Source organism: Peromyscus californicus, unplaced genomic scaffold (assembly GCF_007827085.1).
Source record: "Peromyscus californicus insignis strain IS unplaced genomic scaffold, ASM782708v3 Scaffold_23__1_contigs__length_62951481, whole genome shotgun sequence".
NCBI classification, from domain to species: domain Eukaryota; kingdom Metazoa; phylum Chordata; class Mammalia; order Rodentia; family Cricetidae; genus Peromyscus; species Peromyscus californicus.
The window spans coordinates 11,864,317-11,885,707 of NW_026294534.1; the positions used below are offsets into that span (position 1 = coordinate 11,864,317).

General features: G+C 38.9%; 1 protein-coding gene across 2 annotated transcripts in view; it reads right to left on the reverse strand.

Annotated features, from left to right (window-relative positions):
* Positions 1-21,391, reverse strand: part of Csmd1 (CUB and Sushi multiple domains 1) — a 1,596,844-nt gene that overhangs the window by 1,093,714 nt on the left and 481,739 nt on the right. For both annotated transcript variants that reach the window (XM_052751771.1, XM_052751770.1), the window contains exon 3: positions 4,059-4,171. In XM_052751771.1, the coding sequence (XP_052607731.1) occupies positions 4,059-4,171 (113 nt within the window). The remainder of the gene's footprint in view (positions 1-4,058; positions 4,172-21,391) is intronic.

Here is a 21,391-nt window from a genome sequence, read left to right on the forward strand (position 1 = left end):
GTTTCTCTTTCCCTGGAAAACTAATTTCTAGGCCCTAATGTCTACCCATGAAGTCCTGCAAGTATAGTACTTTTAGAAGCATGAACATATTGTTCAGGGATACTGAGTGCATGCATTTATGTTTTGTACACACAGTCTCATGGATAATCTTCAATATCCAGAAGATACACAGTGCTTGGCAATTCCAACTTCTAGAGATAGGTAGACCTGGACTTAATTTTGCTGCCACTGACCAGCACAGTGGGATTCTGAGAAATGAAACTATTTTAGTTAACTGCTACATTCACTTTAAGTGATAGTAACAAGTAATTTTATTTACTTATAGAATTCCTGTGATGATATGTTTAGAAAGTGCTTTTGAGAGCATTATAAGTCATAGATACATATATCTGTCTGTCTAACTTCTAACAACCTCAATATCTATAATTAGCTAGTTGTCTAATTTATCTTTAAACCATATCTATCTATCTGTTATCAACCTGCTATATATTTATCTATTATCTGTTTATTGTCTGTGACATATTTGTCTTACTGTGATCACCTACTCCTCTACCATCACCTGTCTATAAATCTATCATGTATGTATTTATCAATCATTTATCAATAAATGTTTTATCATATATTTGTATAATGATAATCTATCTATCAGCTATATATATATCTATCATCTGATTTTTGATTACCAATTCTTCATCTATCTAGGATGTATCTTTCTCTCAACCGTATATTACCAACCTTTCTATCTATTATCTTTCTATTTTTATCCTACCTTTCTATTTATCCATCTATCCATTTGTCTATCCATTATCTATGTATTAATTTACCCATATGTCTATATATCAAATCCACATGTCCCTATCTACCAGACAACCATTATATATATGATACCTATTACAATATATGATATATACATATATACAAATACACACACACACACATATATATATATATATATATATATATATATAAAATCTCCTAAAAACATACACTCTAGCTGGTAGTAAATATCTGCTTTAATCAATGGAATCATTTTAAGAAAAAAGTAAATTTGATAGAATTCCTTAGAACTCACTGTAAGCAGCTTGTGATCATGTATCTCACTAGGATTTATTAAATAGAATTATACAATTTGTTAGGTCCATGGATGGAGCAAATGATACATGAAAAGATGAGTATTTCCAGTTATTGGCTCAACTTATTCTGTACTTAACTGTTAAAATCCCTGAATTTCTTATACAACAGTCTATGAACTCATTTGCCAAGAAGATCCTAAAGCATCCCTTTGAAGAAATTCAAATATTCCATGTAGACAACATTAGAATATTTGTAAATATTTTCATTGGAATTACAAAGTTAAATTCAATGACTTAATGCATTAATTGTAATATTTTGACTTATTGTTTCCATATTCATTATGTAGCTTAATATTTCCATGTATGAATAACAATTTACATAAATAATGCTTATTGCAAAGTATTGTAAAAAAAATCATGAATTCCATGCACACGTTAAGACCATTGCCAAAGTTATGTTTTGAAAGATCTTAGAAGTTTGGACAATTTTCTCAGTCCAAGCTAGTGAATGTAAATTAAAATTTTAAGCAGGAATATGTTAATACTATAGAAATTCTAATTTAGGAAAGCAGTGCTACTTTAAGGACCACAGGGAAAAGCTTTAATAGTTGATTTAGTACTTTTATCTAAATTCAATCTCCATTAAAAAGCCTGGATAATATATTAACATTGTTTTTGTCTTTTTATATTAACATTAATTAGATCGTTTCCTTCATAGAAATTACAATATATACTGTCTCTTCAAAGCAGCCATTACTAGAGTAGAAGTAAAGCTGAATTTTTTTTTAATTGTAAAGAACACACTGGAAACTGCTGTAGATGTCCTCCTGACCACCACCATATTGACCCTTCTTCCTGTACTGCAGGTATCTTTTTTCCCATCCTAGGCACTCCCCAAGCTTTGCCTTAGAGGGTGATAGTTGCCTCCCATCCCTGGGGACTTGAGCTACCAATGAGGTAGGGGAGCTGTCAGTGAGAGCTTGCCTCTCCTCCAGGTAACTTCCCCTATCTGGACTCTTCATCCCTTATGATGGTGAACTTCATTTTCTATAGACAGATAACACACTTCCATTTTTACAAAGGTCTTTGATATGTGGCAGCAATAAATAATTATTATATTCTGATATTAAATATCGCATAAAATTTGGTTTATTGACAACAGACGTATGTATTTTCACCAATATTTTCCTTCAAAAATAGTCTTGTATTTATTGGCGATTATCAGATAAATGATTAACCATTGAAAGTGTAACTTACAAAACACTTTCACATATCCTAAAAGCATCTTCAACTTAGCATAGAGTTTATGCACTTTTCCAGTATGTTCCCTCATGAGCCTTTCCACAAACATGAAATACTTTCCAACAGAGAAAATTTACCAATGTATTAAAAACTGTACCATAATCCATCATGAAATACCCATAGCAGATCAGGAAGGTTTAATGTAAAGGGGCGCCTGTCAATCACTCAACTCCAAAGTTTTCTTCATTAGCTACTGGTAGTTGAGAAATACAGAGTACAAAGATGGACTTTGTCAGGACAGAGAGGATAATTTCCATGGTTCCAGGACTTTGGACACATTTTCTTCTCTCTGAACAGAAACCATCTAGAAATGTAGGAGGAAGTATGCCTCAGAGGCAGCTAACAATCATTGCTGTAGAGACATTTTTTTCCTATGATAATAAGCAATAGATGTGATTCAGGACTCAATGGAAGGTGGCTGGTGTAACTAAATTTGAAATTTAATCAAACCATTGACCTTAAATCAGCCTGCTACTGTCCAAAGACTGTGTTACTTCTTGACAATCAGTCACACATTCCACAGTGCTCAACCCTTCCAGCAACTGACACTGGTTTACATGAAAGTATAGTGAGCTCACAAACAAGCAACCTCAGTGCCCATCATGGAAGAGGGCAGCTGGAATCCTGACAGCCTAGATTTAGAAGAGTGATGAACAGTCAGAAAAACCTTCAGCCAGAGCAGGCTGGTATCTTCAGCACCATTGCATGGGTCACTTCAAATAAAAGGATTGCTTAGCCTTTGTACAACTCCACAGGGGTCAGTTCTACCTATTATCACCTGACAGTTGCATAGCAAGGAAGTTCAGCTGCACAAACCAAATGCAGATTTGAACTTTCCACAAGAAACATGTGTGTCACATGTACTCAGTATTAAAGCAAACCAGAGACACATTTCAGACAAACCATGTATGTTATAAAGAGAGAGTGATCAATGGCTCTACCTGCAACATACTTTTCTTGACTCATAGGCACCAGAGTTTACTCGTGTTACAAATGATAACTCTTATGTTACACATGAAAGAAAAATAAAAATCTCCATGCCAAACTAAATCAGACCTCTTAGACTTCATACTGCAAGTACCCCCTTCAATTCCTTCAAATCTAACTCAAAGAAAATCATTACCTCTATCAAAGTCCACTCTTCTTCTGTTACATTTACACCAAGACACCTTAAAACTTAATAACAGCATCACAAACTCTCTGAGCACAAAGTCCAACACAAGATGGAAATTCCACTCCACTCAAATGAGAGTGAGGCCAAATGAATTTCTCAGTTAAAATTTTCAGTTTTGACAAAAATCCCTCATTTCATGAGACCACGTTATGCAAGCCCTGATTAGCAGTTGGATGCCCAAGTAAAAGTTTTAATAAAACTCTTTTAGATTAAAAACAAATACTCTACAACCAACCAATTCATATGTATAGCCCTCAGATGTTACCATTGCAGTCAATAAAACAAACTGATTCATACATTCAGATCATTAAAGGAAAACTTAAGCATGCTTTTTGGACTGAGTTCTTTGATAGATATAGAGGACAGTGCTGTATCAACTTGTCAATATATTAAAGAACAGTCCAGTGCTACCACCGTACAACACATCTCTGTGTCCACACCATCATCTCACAGCAGCAGGTTAGGTTATAAGACAGCTTAGCAGTGTGCCAAGTGCAGCATCCTCCTACCTTCATACATGGCCTTGAAACCCTGGGCGCTCACTGCAAAGTCCGTGGTGAACCAGAGTGTAAGGAGTGACCCAGTGCTTACAATGGAGGAGGGCAGCTGGAATCCTGACAGCCTGGATTGAGAAGAAAGACGAAGAGTCAGAAAAACCTTCAGTTCAACATAAATGTATTAAAGCGCACACATTTGTGGGAGAAGTTGCTTTACTGACATTCACTGATAACATTCTGTTTGTTTAAGAGAGGCTTTGTTATGAGGCTCAGGCTAGACATGAAGTGGTCTTTCTTTTGTAGCAGGCTTTTGAGTGATGAGATTACATGTATGATACAATGATAAGCTTTGATAATTCGTAGCTATGTTACCTTTAAGTTAGGTCATCAAAAATTTAGATAGCTGTTGTACACCTGTTTGATGTTAATGTAAATTAAATACCAGGAAGCCCAAAATTTGTTTACCTAAATAACTTTTGAGAAAATTCTTTGTATAAGAATTGTTCACCATTGTCTTCAGCAGGATCAGGACTACATAGCACTATACAATGAAACTTATGTACACCATAAGAGACAGGATACCTGCTGGGCAGCAGTAGCGCATGTCTTTAATCCCAGCACTCAGGAGGCAGAGGCAGGCAGATCTCTGTGAGTTCGAGGCCAGCCTGGTCTACAGAGTGAGATCCAGGAAAGGCACCAAAACTGCACAGAGAAACCCTGTCTAGAAAAAAAACAAACAATAACAACAAAAAGAGACAGGAGACCCTTCACATGCTTCTGTGTCCAGTCCCCATTTTCTACTCAATAGATAGCATGTGTCTTATCTACAATGGCATCTGTTTGTTCTTATATTTACTCTAAAGAAATGGTGGTTTCCTTAGAGGAGAAACCATGTGCTTATCACTGCACACAATGAAACTCAGCTACCTTCCTCAGAAGTCACATCATTGACCTTAACATTCATTTTTCAAGATAAATCTTTTGGTTTGTAAGAAATGTCTTCCAGCCAACACAATGAGTATTTTTAAAAGTTTTAATTGGCAATGGTCAGAGCTCAGAAAGAGGAAACTAGCGACTACATATGCATAGTACTTTGAAAGTCAATAGATTTTTTTCAAAGGTCAAAGGGAACTTAGAACAGATTATATTTCATTAAATTTAATAATTAAAGGGGGTTATCTATAGATATATGCTGTAGTAGAATAGCCTGCACTAGGCAATCATGCAGAAGACAGAGTAAATGTGCATCCTCTGAAGGATGGATGCTGGTGGCCTACAGTATGAGTGACCTCATTACAGCTGCTGGGGGTTATAGAATCAATGGTCTGGATGGATCCAGGTGATCTACTATTATCAATAGTAGATTGATTAATAAGATGACAGAACGAACAAGCTTAAAAATGAGTTTATATTCAAGTGGGAATTATTATAAAAGCATGGATCACACTAATTTTGTTTTTCATTATTCTTATTTTGTGTTGACTTCTTGTGAACTTTATTTTCTTTTGTTTAGAAAAATCAACTCTCAGGCTAAGAGATGGATCATTCTGTAAAGTTCTTGTTGTGCAAGCATGAAGACCTGAGTTCAGATCCTGGAACCCTGTAAAAGCAGTCATGTACACTGTAACTCCAATGTCAAGGCTGAGAACAGGTAGATCCCTGTAGCTCCTTTGCCAGCAAGTCAGATCACATCCATAAGCTCCAGGTTCAGTGAAAGACCCAGTCTCAAAAAGTAAAGTGGTAGATGATTGGGAAAGGCATCCAACCTTAACCTTTAGCATCTACGAACATGCGTAGCAGGTGCACCCAGATGTGAGCATGTATACATACATATACCCTGTACAAACACTGTAAAAGTCAACTTTCCTTAAGTCTTTTATTGTGGATGCTCAATATAAGGAGAACTCCCAATTTCATTCTAGTATCACAATAATACAAACTAGGTAAAGATACAATAACAACAACAACAACAAAACAAAACTATAGGCCAACATCTCCAGTAGAGAAAGATGTGAAATCCTCAACAAAATACGTGAAAAATGAACACAGGTGTATTTCAAAAAGATCATCTGCCATGATCAAATTGGCTTTTTCATGGAGATGCACAGATGGTTCAACCTATGTAAATCAATAAACATAATAAATAAGACAAATGAACTTAAAGGCAAAAAAATCACATAATCATCCCAAAAGATGCAGAAAAGGCCTTTGATAACATCTAACGTACTTTCATGACAAGAGTCCTAGAGAATGTAGGCCTGGAGGGAACATAGCTCAACATAACAAAGCATATGTATGACAAACCCACCACCAACATTAATTTAACTGGAGAAAAAGTCAAAGAAATCCCAATAAACCCAGGAAGGAAACAGCACTGTCCAGCATCTCCACTCCTTTTCAACATAGAGCTTGAAGCATTAACTATAACAACAGGATAAAGGTAATTAAAGGGTCACAAACAGGAAAACAAATCGAATCAACCCTATCTTATGATATACCTAAGAGATCCCAAAAATTCGACCAGAAAACTAGAGGTGATTGAAAATTTTATGCAATAATTCTTTGTGTTAATTTTATCTAAAGTCTAGGTGAGACAAAATTTGCACATGTGTATGTGAAAATGTACAGGAATACATGAAGATGGCCAAAAAAACCACTAGCCCCATACCAGCAATGCTTTGGTAAACAGAGACAGAATTATTCTAAATGCAATGTGGTGAAGAAACCAGGAAAGCACAAGGCATGGGCCACTGGCATTTCAGGGCTTGTTTTGTGGCTAAGGAAGTGAAAACTATCTGGAACCTATCGGAGGAAAAGGGCTGACCCATGATCAGTGCATCAAAACAAGAAACGTGACGTGGACCTCCGTGAACACAGCTGAGTTCTACTTTTAAAAGGTTCAAAATAAGTCAATGGGAAATCTAACAACTGGGTCTCCACAAGCAAAAGTTGCCCTAGACCCAGCTAACTCGTCTATAATGCCATGATCTACTAGTAGAAACCTAAAATATAAAATTATACAACTTTTATTAAAAACAGGGCAAGTCTTCAAGGCCCACAGTACTGGAAGAATCCCTATGTTTTATACCACATTTATCATCCAGCAGTGGGAAAGTTAATACATTGGATTTCATAAAACTTTAAAACTTTTCTCTGTGAAAGACCCTATTAAGAGGATTCAAAGACATTCTGCAGCCTGAGAGAAGATATTTGCAAGCTAATTATCTGGACAAGCTAAATTATCTCGAATATATAATAGACTCAACAGTGAAAAACAAGCAATGCAATTAGAAAATTGGCAAAGTACACAAGGAATCATGTCCTAGTTAGCTCTCTACTGCTGTGGTAAAACAAGGGCCCAAAACAACTTGGGGAAGAAAGGGTTTATTTAGCTTAGAGATCACAGTCTGTCATCAAGCGAAGCCAGGCCAGGAGCTGAAGCAGGAACCTGAAGGCAGGAACTGAGGCAGAGACTATGGAGGAACACTTCTTATTGACTTCCAGGCTCTCTTTCAGCTACCTTTTCTAAGCAGTACAGGCCCACCTCCCTAAGGACAGTACTGTCCACAGTGGGCCACACCCTCCTATATCAATTAGCAATCCAAAAATTGCCCCAAAGATATGACCACAAGCCATTGTGAAGGTGGCAATCACTCTGCCCAGGTTTGTCAGGTTTATGAGTAAGATTAGCCATCACAGATCGTATCACCTAGAAGACAGAAGGCCCATGGTAATATGTTAAGGCAACCTCTAGTCCCTAGAACAATGGGTTTTAAACCAGAAAAACAGGACCACACAGCTATCAGAGGGGCTGAAAGAGAAAACACTGAAGCAAAAACTAGATAAAGGGCTGAGAAAACTCATGCATTCCTAGTCGAAGTGTGAACTGGTGCAGTCACTTTGTAAAATGGTTTGTCATTTTCTTAAAAATAAACAGGAGGCTGGAGAGATGTCTTAGCAGTGAAGAGCATGACATGCTATTCTTGCAAATATCCTGAGTTCAGCTCCCAGTATCCACTCTGGCTTACAACCACTATCTCTAATTTCAGCTCCAGGGAACGTATGTCATTTCTCAGCCTCTGTGGACACTTATACATACATGGCACACACACACACACACACACACACACACACACACACACACACACACACACACTAATTAGTTAATTAACTAAAACTAAGTGAATATATTAAAATAAATAAGCAATGTATAAAACCTAATAGTTATTCTTGATGTTTACCCAAAACTTCCTCTAATGATACAAATGTTATCTTCACTGTTAATATTCTGGCCATATCCGTGTACTGTGACTTTGTAAGATGTTACAACTAGAAAAAGTAGTGAGGGGTATACTGAATCTCTGTCAACTCTATGAAACTATCATCTTCTAAATATTGAATAGCTTAATAAAAATATGTTGGAAAGGCTCGAAAGAGACTTCTAAAGAAATATTAATAAAGTATAACATAATCACTTTGTAGAAACACACCACATATAATTAATAACAAAAATTTATTCATTAACTTTCAAATGATAAATGAAACAAAAACACTGAGAATGTTGCATTTAGAAATCAATCATCTTTAACTTTTCAATACATATTTCTTTCATTGTGTCCCTTAATATATATCAGGCATGCTTGCATGCTCATTATTGGGCCACATTATTTCTCATTGTAATTAAACTGTCATAATAAGGGAACAAGCAAGACAAACACACAAAGTTGGCCAACTTTCCCTGCTTCATTTTTCTTTATCAAAGCCCATTTTACCTACATGTGAACATTGGCAGATACAGATAGTAAACATCTCCAGAGAACCGAAGTGGCATTGGGAACAACTGTAAGGAGACTGCAATATGAACTCAGCTACATGCTCATCTCCTCACTCACATCTTGACTCCTGCCAGCATGCTTTGCAATAGATGCTGCAACTCATCACCATGACTTGCTTGGCATAGAGGAAAGCTGGGAAGAACAGTTCTTCATCCAGCGGAAAACTCCACGCCATAGCACCCTCTACAGAAAGCCACCTTGTCAACATTATGAAAATCACCAGGCTTTTGTCCAGGTGAACTAGTGGCAGGGATAGACTGGTCAGGTAAGAGGATCTGTGGGGACAGTGACAAAAAATCGATTTCATTCTTAGAAAAAAAGTATAGTTGCTGTCAATCTAAACATGACGTTCACTCTGTCTTGTCTAGAAGGATCCTATTGTCCTGTAGGATCTCATTTATATTTCCACTTGGGAGAAACCAATTCCCCTTGCACATGCAGCAATCTGGGTGACTGATAGCTCATGCCCTGTCAACATGAGTGATTGTAAACTAAAGCCGGAATGACTGTTGCTAACGTCTCTCCATTCCAGGTACATGTTCAACTCTGCAGAAGTATGAATTTCAGAATTGAACAAGTTTATTCTTCTTCCATTTCTCAAGAAATTACTGAGATGAATAGCAGTAGAAATTGACCTCAAATATTTTGCACTGTACTACCATGCTGATGCACAGGTAGACCAGTGTGGGCACCTGCAAGGACAGAAGCACTGATTCTGCATGGGAACAACAAATTCAAGGGAGAACTCAGAGCGGGGAGCAAACCAGAACTGGCGCTGTTTGCATGAGATCAAATAACGAGGGAGCAATTAGTCTACAAGACAGAAGAGCACTCCTGAATTATACAATGTATATATTGTATAATCAGTATTTGTGATTTTAAAATGTCAATTATATTTAAAACTAAGGCTTCGTTAAAATGTCAAGTGCATATTTTAAGTAAATTAGGAAATATCACTAAATCAAATCTTCTTCCAGAGAATGTAATTGCTTTAAGGAAAATATCTGTAAGCCAAATGCAGCCAAACTGACATTAATATTCAATATTTAGTCTCATCACATGTCAGGCCATCTGCCAATGTGAAGATCCTACAGCTTAAAGAAAGAATTGGTACAACAAATGAGCTTCCCTAAAACTAGAATTTCATCAAGACATTTCTGGGGGCTGTGAGAATGCTTCCTTGGGTGATAAATTTATATATATGTGTGTGTGTGTGTGTGTGTGTGTGTGTGTGTGTGTGTATGTATATATATATGGAGAGAGAGAGAGAGAGAGAGAGAGAGAGAGAGAGAGAGAGAGAGAGAGAGAGAGACAGTCAGGAACTAATAGCTTATGCAGATACTTATGAGTTCATCTTTTCATTACACACCCTTAAGTTGTCCCAACTGCATACTCCCTGGAACTGTCTCCAGATGAGATGTTTTCAAAAGTGAACCATCATCCATTTGCCATTAACATTTTTATTTTTGAGTCTTTTACCTAAGTACTTTATATGAACATGCATTTTACCATACCTTTATTTTTAAATAATCATTTGTCACTTAAAATATTGTCCAATCATCTACTAAAACATGTCATGCTTAATATCACCTAATGAAAGCTCCCCTGTTGTGGACTGAGTTAAAAACATTATGTGTTCATCAATTTCATGTTTTCAAAACCTTCTGAAACCCTTGAGGCATAAGCAACCAGTCTACCAGTATAGGAATCTTCACTAGCTACTCTGTTCTGAGGCCCCTATGACTACCCATATTAGGACATTAGTGGCCTTTGTCTTGTTTACATGTCAGGTGTGCAAGATGAGGCCATTGGAACCTTCTGCTTTCTGTTCCTCCTTCTCTCCCTCACCCACTACACTTGTATTTATCTGGTGTGACTTCAAAGCGACACAGTTGTCTGCTTATTCCTTTATATAACAGGGATCCTGACTTCTTAACAGTTCCACGCTGTAATTATCAACAGTCCAAGAGTCTTGGGAAAAGCATTGTGCAAAGTCTCAGGTTAACAAAAGCCTAAGAAAAGACTTTGCGTTACTAGGACTCCAGTCACTTAACTGGGAACCACACACAATGCAACCAGAAGGGTATCGGCTTTGTACAAAGAAAGCCAGGACATCTTATTTACAGTCTAGACATCTGTACCCTTGTCTGGGACTTCCTAGGAACCTAGATAACAATGTGTCTACTTCATAAGCACCAATGCTGATTTGTAAGTGTTAACTAGAAATGCCTTTCAGTACCCATTTCTGGAAGGAGAGCTGAGCCTAGAGGATCTGTATTGCTATCTACATGTTTAGGGAAAAAAAAAAACAACACCACAGGCAATCATGCTCAAATCTTTCATTTCTTTTTGATAACTGGAATTCACTAATTTCTCTTTATAAGTTTGCTTTTGTCTTTTTCATGTGTGTTCAGGCATCTGTGTTCATATAGAAATGTATATCCTAATACAGTTTTAAAATATGTCTCCATTGGCTGAGGAAAGATGTTCCTTCACTTTGAGTAATCAGAAACTAGGTGACTTTTGTCTTTTGGCAATACCTCCTGGCAAGGAAGAGAGAGACTAGCTTGTAGAATCTGTTCATTCTGCATTAGTTCACAAATTGGGATAGAACTGGGCTCATTTAATTACAGAAGGAACTAATATACACTGACAGAGTATAGAAAGAACCCTTGGCCTGGAAAAGAAGACAGAACAGTGGTAGCCCCCATTTTGGGTACTCAGTCGAATCCCACATTTTTAAGAGAGAACAGAGGGCTTATAATCACTTGTTCACAGCAATGTACTGAGATCATAGGATGCCTGCCATCTGGGACCTGGATGTTTAGACATGTCTGTAACAATAGCTGCTCTTTTCATCCAAACCAAACCTTTCTACACCTTTGGTTTTGCTGAGTCTTGGGCTCTGTGGTCACCTAAGCTTGTACTGAAATAGAGACAAGCCATAAATGCAGACACAATGCAAGATGAACCCAGAGCCAACTGTCCCGAAAGACACATACCATCTACTGCAGGGAACTTTGAACCATAATAAAGGGGAAGCCATCTTATGAAAAATGCAGATCGAGACAGCAAGTTCCTGTCATACACTGTCCAGAGTGGCTTCTCACCCATCAGATGTCGCTTGCCTTTTTATTTAAGCTTGGAATATGGCTTCCTAAGCTGTGGACAGTGTATTGGAAAATAAATTTCCTTAAGTAATGTTTTCTGTTTAGATCCATTAATAATATAAATGGCAATTAGAGCATTGCCATCAATCCTAGCTCACTACCCCTTCCCTGAGAGCTTTGCCATTAAAATCCTCTCCCCTGAGACAAATGTGAAACCTCTGTTCTTATTGCCCAGTTCTAGATACACAAGGGTCACTTCCCCCCAGACCCTGTGAGAACTTTCATCTGGTTGGGGTGATTTAGTACACTGGGCAAGTATTAGTTTGTACTAGGCAAAAATTACCCCCTAAGGGGATACACTCTCTGCTAAGCACCACTGTCTAATAAATGTGCCTCTGGAAAAATAAAATAAAATTCCTCAAATTGCATTTGAGACAAATTTGCCAAGAATTAATTTCACTGATCTTTTCTCTCTATCCCTCCACCGAGTTATTTTGAGAAAGTTATTTCACAATTACAGTGCCTGTGATACGCTATTAGAAGCAAAGATCTAAACAGATTTTGCCCCCAAGCATGAAATAACATCCTGTTCAAGTAGCTCTGTTATGGCAACAGAGCCTTTTATGAATTACATTAAAATGGCCAATGTCCCTCACACCCCGTGCCTGCTTCTTGTACCGTTAGCCACTTCTCACTGGGGCCCTCCACATAAGTGATAAGAACCCCCAAATTGTCTTTCTAGTAAAGAATCCATTAGCTGAGTTTTCATATCAAGATCTCCTTTCAAGCTGTTTGGGTCCAGATAGGCCCTTTTTCCATGTTAAGATTTCAGATAAACCCTGAGCTACTTCAGAGTCCCTCAATGGGCCTGCTGGATTTCCTCCTGAGAATGACTGGTTAATACTAATCTGACACACACTGTGGTGTGGGAACTGAGGTAAAGCACTCACTGATTTCCCTGTGGGCAAGCCTAGGGAGCAGGCAGCCACGTCTGAATACTTAGGCCAAAATAACATGAAGAAAAGGGTAAAATGGGTCAAATACACCAGATAATGCTGAGAAAATTTGTTTCACTGTGGTATCTGATAAGCTTGATTTTTAAAGCTTAAATTTTCCTTCTTAATTATACATCTGACTTGTACAAAAATAGAAACTGGAACTCTATTAGTGACAATTCTACAGTAGGGAGAATTACACACAACGCACAATACACACACATATACATATTACACTCACATGCGTTCACACACACAAGCACACATGACACACTTAAATAAACATGCATACAAATACGTACACACGTACACCTGATGCACACATGCATTCTCATGCACACACCTGCCTGTAGAGTTAAAGTAGGGATGAGGGGAGGGAGGAAGGAGAAGAGAAAGAGAGACCAGATGGAGAAGAATCTTTCTCAGGTCAGCTTCCTGAGGCCTAACTGGAACACCTACACAAGCCTGGACCCATTTCAAATGAATGACAGCTGTAAGCCTGTCTGAGGTGAAGGGGTGGGGGGAAACAGACACTAATTGGAAAGGAAGAAACCATAAAAAGCTTAGAAATGAAAACTAGACAGCCTAAGATTAGATCTAAAGAAATTCTTATAACAATTCAGAAACCCAACACGTTTTGGGAGACTGATAGCATGTACTAATGTGACCCATGCCTCCTGAATGGCCAAAACCTACATGTGAGAGGAAGCACTATGAAGTTCTTCTGTTATTTTCCTTTTGGAATAAATTAATGTGGCTTCTCTACGTTTGAATACTATGAATCCATTAGTCAAAGAGGAAATTATCTGTAATAGCCAGTGTATTTTAAAAGTTAAAATGTTATCCACTTTTATCTGAGTCTTTGTATGTGTGAATGTTTTCACAGAAGGCTTAGAAAATTACCTAAAGAGTTTTAATAAAGTGCATGGACTGGAATAGACAGATGCCTGACTAGAATCCAGAAATACCCTGGTTGGAGAGTGTGTGTGTGTGTGTGTGTGTGTGTGTGTGTGCATGTGTGTGTGTGGTTTGTTATATACAATCAATTGTCATTAAAATATATATGGTATAAATAACATTGGTTAGTACCTATGTTGAGAAACTTGGGAAAATGAACGTGGGTTTACACTTATCATCCTATGGGCCATCAAAAAGCGGCATACAGTGATATCACACATCACTGCTTCCTCCTTTTAGCTACCTTTCAGACAAGAGTCCTGAGATCAGGGCAGACTAAATCTCTCATGCAAAGCACTGCTCTTAGAACTCAGTTTCCTGGCTATGAACTGAGTGATTATTTCAGGTCAAAATCATTTTCACATTGTATTGATTTTCCAGATTTGGAGTCTAATCAAGTGGAGTAGTCCTACACTCCCCTGATATAATGCTGGATAATTCTGGGCACATTCACTAGCTCCCAGTCACTGCTCTCCATCCTAAACATCAGAATCTTATGCAATCCTTAAGGCAACCTGTGACTTAGAGAAACAAGCCTCTGACTTTGCAGGTGGGAAAACCACACCCCACCTCAGATGGCTGCCTTCTTAGAAAAACACAGGTGGCCAGTGCCAGAGGCAAGATTCACTTCAGCAGTCTCTCTCCAGCCATGGTAGGAACTCCTTCATGCTGAAGACAGATTTCAAGGAAGCTTTATGAAAATACACATGGAAAACGATTTTGTCTAAAACTTGGGGACTGACTCAAAAATATCGGCTTCATCAGAATGTCATTGATCAAATTTCTGAAATGCAATGTTTAAATGAATCAAAAATAAGACAATATGCATTTAAAAATTTTGTGTGTATAAGTATGTGTGTGAGTGTGGTATATGTGTGTGCTATATGCATATGGGAGACACCGCATGCCCCTGTGAACATACATGCAGAGGATAGAGGAAGACATCAGGTGTCCTGGGCTTTCACTCTTTTGACTTCGTAGAGACGGTGTCTCTCACTGAACTTGGAATTAGACTGAGGACCAACAAGCCCACCTGTCTTCATCCCCAACACCTGTGAGGTTGCAAGCACAGGCAATGTACCCAGCCCTTCATATAGGTGCTGGGATTCAAGCTCAGATTCACATGTTCACATAGCAAGCAAGCACTCTAATCCATTCACCATCTCCCCAGCCATAGTAGGAACTCCTTCATGCTCAAGAAAGATTTCAAGTAAGCTTTATGAAAATACATTAGGGAAGATGTTTGAGGCCCTGCCCTGGGAGGGGAATGCTTGGCTGGCCAGTAGGTGCAATATGGAAGGAAGAGCTCTCTCTCCTTTTGGAGCCCTGCTCAGCTAGGCTCCATGGGCAACAGTGTGATTGGCAGCATGCTGGAAACAGGAAACAACCAAATTAATAAAGCCACTTCTCCTCTCCTAGTTTGTTAAGAGGAAGCTGATGTATTTCATTTTCTCTATGCACAAACCTGCTCTTGTCTGAAAGAGCTAAAACTTCCTCATTTGTAGTCACTCACTGGGGATGTGAAGATGTAAATTTCCCATCTTTTGATTGAAAAAGACTATTTATTCCCCCACACTCCTATGAATTTAAAGATGGAGTTTAACATTTGCATACATTTACCTTTCTTTCTCTCATTTTTTTTTTTTTTTATAAAAGGAAGGATCTTGGGAATAAAAGAAAAGCAGCTAAAGCTCAAAGTCCATGTGCATAGGAATGTTTGCTTAGCAATATTACAAAATTGGGAGAGAGGAAAGGTTTGGCCAAATGCACAAAGTGTGGAGCTTAATTCCTTTCCCTGTGACTCACAGAAAGAACCTGCTTCCTCTTTAGTCTCAGGGCTAAGGACTTCAGTCCCTTTTCAAACAAGAACAAGGAATTTCAAATCACTGGACCTAGCAACAGCTAATTTGAATATTTGGCACCAGAAGGGCACATTCTCAATTCAGTTTCACGCCTCGTGATCGCATCACAGGACATCCTCGTGACTCCAGTGAAAGAAATGAAGCTAAGAAACAGCAAAACAGGGGCCACCATAATTCTGGGAAGATCCATCTATCAAAGGACTAAAGTAGATAAGAACAGGGAAATGGTAGAAGCAGTCACCTCACAGTCAGTGAAAACCATGGAAGCAATTCGATTTTTTTCATTAATTACAGCTAAGGAAGAATTTGGGAGAAGCAAGGCTCTTTCTCCACATGGGACAGGTACAGAGAGTGACAGGGGCTTTCACAGTGCCAACTGCCCTCTGCTAGCTTGGCTGAGACCTTTTTATCACACTGAATGCCAACCTTATGCAGCAAGTCACAAGAATATATTAGAGAGATTCAGCTGTATATAATTAGCTATACCTTGATGGATCAAGGAGTCCTTCAAGAGAAAGCCATTTATCAAGGAACATTTGGTGTTATTTAGCTTATTAGTCTATATCAGTTGTCTTCTGCTATGAAATTCTTGTGTGCCCATATATTACTAGGCCATATGGCAAACAGTTAAGCTTCTCAGACCTACTGCTGATCCACTAGGTAACACCCCTGCAGGGCCTAGGAGACAGACAGGCTGTAGATGCATAGCTTTGTTTCTTGTACAAATGAAGATCAGACCTCCCTTCCCCAGCCAGGGAAAATGGCATTCCAGAGCAAATGACTCAGAACAAAGGGGATTTTTGTGTATGCAGGTGGAGTGAAGGATGGGGCAGGATTCCTGGCCAAAGCAGAGTCATGTTGCCTGGAGAGAAAGAACAAGGCAGTTTCTATAGATGGTAGACAGAGTCTTGTGGTGGAGAGAAAAGACAACAGAGTTTCTCAGAGCCAGGGGTAAGGAGCAAGGAAGGAAAGATAGAGGATGAAGAAACAGAGGATGAAGATGAGGTCAAAAGCATAGGAGCTTAGTTAGGACTATGACAGGGCAGTAGGTACAGAGAGGAGCTATATGTGAGGATGGAGCTGAAGCTGTATAGATAGAGAAATAAAGTTAATGGATGAAAGAGCATGGTGTACATAGATTCTTTTCCCTCACAGTCACCTGCCAGACATAGCATCTTCCCTAGGATCCTGGGAGGGATTTTCTCAGAGCAGGCCATTGAGAGAATTCCATTAACCTTGTATTCCTGGCACCATGTTGTCCCTAACCCTGAGCAAACCCTACTTTTCCAAGTACTCAACAGCAAGGATAGGACACATCTATTCCTCCAGAAAATAGATTACTCGGCATAGATAAAAGCAGCAGCAACAAAAGTAGCTTTTTCACATTTTAAACATATTCCTAGAGACACTTAAGAGGTCAACACTATAAATGAAAATCTAATTTAGATGGCATGGGGGAAAAGCCAATTAGCAGTAGATTTTATAAGTGAAGAGGCACAATGGATAAGACTCCAACAGAGTGTGTGAATTAATCCTAAAGATCATATTTCTGATACTCTTTGAAAAGAACCTTCACCAAATTCTATTTTTCCTGGCAATATTCTTAAGGTACCAGAACAGACACAAACTTGGGCTTTGTGGATGATTTTGGTTATATCAATATGAGATATAACAATGCAACATGATGCAGTTTTAAAGCTTTATTTAATCACTAAAGGACTGCATACAGTAGCAGAGGTCTGTCATTTCCAGTCAGTGAACAGTACGAGCCACACATTCTAGTCCTGTGATATCATCCATGCACTTGGAAACAGTTTCTAAAGTGAGTCACACCTTTTCCCTGAGCTTTTGGCAATCTGGCCATATCTAAATACAAGCCACCACCAATCTGTTACATTCTCACAGTAAACAACCAGATTCAACAGAAGAGTTGAAAACTATTCTACTGGCATCTCTGGTCTAGGAACACTGAAGTAGTTGCCCTTCTTCATCATCGAGGCTTTTTCATTTTGCTGCCATGGTCTCCTTTGGAGCACGAAACCCCTTCATCTTCAGACATTAATGCCTGAGGCTTGTGATACAGAAGTGTTTGCTACTAAGCTAGCAAGTTTTTTTTTCCCATGTGGGGAGAGCTGTAGTTTAGCAAGAGACAGGTACTTGCCTGGTATCCAAGCAAAGGGACCCAGATGTTACTGATGGGCAGGTGGAAATGCCTGTGGGTGGGAAAATGACAGGCTATAGGACAGCCATCTTGCCTATGTGGCTCAGTAAAAAGTATCACACTTGTGACAGTTCATCTCAAAGTGATAAGAAACTGGGCCAGAGCACCCTCAGGGTACATACCAGCAGTCATAAAAACTGCAGGGCTGAGAAAGCCAGGCTGATCCAATATGGGACTTGCTGGATTGTGACCAAATTTTTATCTAGATACATGGTGGCTCATAAATAAAACCCCAGTATCTAGGAAGCAGAGGCAGGCAAATTACTATGAGTTCAAGGCTAGCCTGGGATACACAGTATGCTGCAGGCCTGCCTGGGCTAGTGTGCTATGCTGTTTCAATAAACCAAAAGATAACACAATAGAAAAAGATGAGAGTTTTGACTATAGTCTATATTGTTAGCCATTAGTCCCACACATATCTCCACCATGTTCTGTCTTCTACAGCACAAGGAACACAATTGGTTAGCCGAGGGCATCATGTTCAATGTCCTGCTAAAGCTCAAGATCCAGTAAAATAATCTACAGGTCTTACAATTCCAATTCTAATGCAACCAAGTTTATTCTTCACTCCACAAGTAATAAGAGAAGTCCTCCACAATGAGATCTTTGGATTTGAGGAGGATCTCTCTGTCTTGTTGGCTTCTGGTGACCACTAAGGCTCCTCTTCTAATTATTCAGATAATCAGCTCCTGTTTTTATGAAACATTCATAACACCCACACGACACAGGCTTTCCATTCCTCTATTTAGATGACATGACATTACAAGCCCTTCCTTGTGCACAGGCAAAGGCCTCTGGGATTTCTGACTCAGATCTCCAGGGCTCAGTGAGCTTGTTCCTCAAGGTGGCTTAACCTGATATTCCAAAGGACAGCTAATTATAAAACTCCATGTTACCATGGCTTGCCAAAAGATTTTTTTCAGATATCTTTGGAAATGGTGGGAACAATTGTTGAGAAACACAACCAACAGAAGCAAAATTATTAGGTCCCCAAATGAGGAGTTGTTTTTGATGAAGAAAAGAGAAACTGACTTCCCATTCAAGTCACTGGAAAATGAGAGGTGAGGCAGGGCAGGGACCAAAGCTGGTTTTCCATGAGAAGATGAAGAGTAAGAGTCTTCCATCAATTGTAAAGGCTCCAGGTGTGAATATGTGCACAGTGCCCAAGTATTGGTTATATTCTCTGCTGAACTGCAAACAAACCCACAATAAAGAAATCCCATGATACATTTTCCCTTCAACTCTCCATACCCTTAGCATTTGTATATTCTTAGGGGCATTTTATTTTATTTTATTCCATGAAGATGCCTTTAGATATCCTGAGTGAATCTTTGGAGGCATGCTTTCACTTCACATCCTACCCTTGCCTATTTATCCAACCTCCCCAGTGACACATTGGAGCCCTTGACTTTACCTCAAGTGTTGAAGAGCCTTAGCACACAGGGGCATGTTACTATTTGATAGACTTACTTATGAAGTCTGTCCCTGAGTTGTATTTGTGATAGGAAGACAAGGAGATCTTTCTTCAGGTCCTCTGTGCACCATGGGATGTGTCTTATGAACAAGCTAATTAGCAAGATGTGGCAGTTTGGCCCATTATCCATCTACTCTGCAATACCCAGGAATCCTTCCCGGAGAAACTGCCCCCTTGAGCTCAACCCACTCCATATGACCTGAGTTCTGATCATCTACTTCTCAGTGGTTTCCATGGAACCCCAAGATTCCATCTATCTACATATACCACCTGAGAAGAAGCTAGTGAGTGTGTATGTGTTCCTTTAAAGACTGCTATTTAAAAAAATCATAGAATTAAAATGGATAGAAAGATCTTCAAGACCTCTTAAAATGATTTTTCCTCAGTGGTTTTCATTATTTATTATTTATTATGTGTGTGTGTGTACCTTGGGTTGCATGTGTTCATCTGGAGATGAACTTGGGTTCTTGTGCCTGTGGGGAAACTTTAGAGCTGAGCTAATGCCTAAGCCTACAGTGGCCTTACTTCAGCAAGGTTTTTAAGCCTTTGGGATCTTGTTTACTTCTTCCAGAAGAAGTCAGAGGTCAACCTCAGATATCTTTCCTCAGGTGTCATCCACCTTTCTTAAATTAATATTTTTTTGAGACAGGGTCTCTCACAAGGATCTACAGCTCACTTATTCAATTAGGTTAGTTGGAACAGTGAGCTCCAGGAACCATCCATCTCCATCTTCTCATAGCCAGGATTGCTGAAGTAAGCAGCCATACCCAGCTTTTTATTTAAGTTCTGGAGATGAACTTGGGTTCTTGTACCTGTGGGGAAACTTTAGACCTGAGCTAATGCCTAAGCCTACAGTGGCCTTACTTCAGCAAGGTTTTTAAGCCTTTGGGATCTTGTTTAAATGCTGGTGGATATGTGTTCTCAGCAGCATCCATGGTCCAGCCTCTATACTGTCCTGCAGTCCCCCTCTCGCTGTTCTCCCGAGGAGACATGTAGAGCCACAGCACAGCTTCATTGGCCACAGTGGAAGCACAGCCCATCACAGGATACTGATTGCTAACTTAAGAGGCAGCCTGGACCAGTGCTCCACAGCAACAGCAGGTTGTGCAAACAGGCCATAGGAAATGCTTTCCATCTCTGAGCCACAGGGATTAGGGAAGTCCCACTGAGCCCCACTGTGCATAACCACTCTCCTATACTTATACTCACATTATAGCACATGGAGTGAGTGTTTACCCAGAACCCCTGAAGGGAGAGCCACTTAGGCAAACTCTCAGGGTCTTAATGCTCAATTGAGGGATTACCCACCATTACCTACAAATATTTGGCTACTAATAAAGCCACTGAAATATTCTACTCTGAGTCCCAAGGCATTTGAAGGATCAAAAAGACTTGTTTAGATTCAAGATCTGAGGATATATATATATATATATATATATATATATATATATATATATATATATATATATGGATATATTATTCAAGCCTATGTTGTGTTCGCATAAAAATGATAGAAGAGCAACAATTTATGAGTTTAAATGTGTTATTTACAATGTGAACTGGAACATTCCCATAAGTGAATGAATGCATAGTCATGGCGAAGCTGCCAGTGTTGGAGACTTAGGTAAATTTTTATCTCAATACTAAATTGTAGCTGACATTAATAATTCTGCATGGTGGGTCTTATGAGTGCAGGCCATGAATCTGGCTGAGGTTCACACACCCTTTAATCAATAAGTCAGTTCATCATCCATATGCCTCATTCACTACTAAGAAAAAAATTAATCAATAAATAAAATTATCAATTTTATTAGTGTATTGCCAGGATGTGTATTGGTTTTAAATTGACAGAAAATATTATTGGTTTTAACTTGACAGAATTGGGACTCAC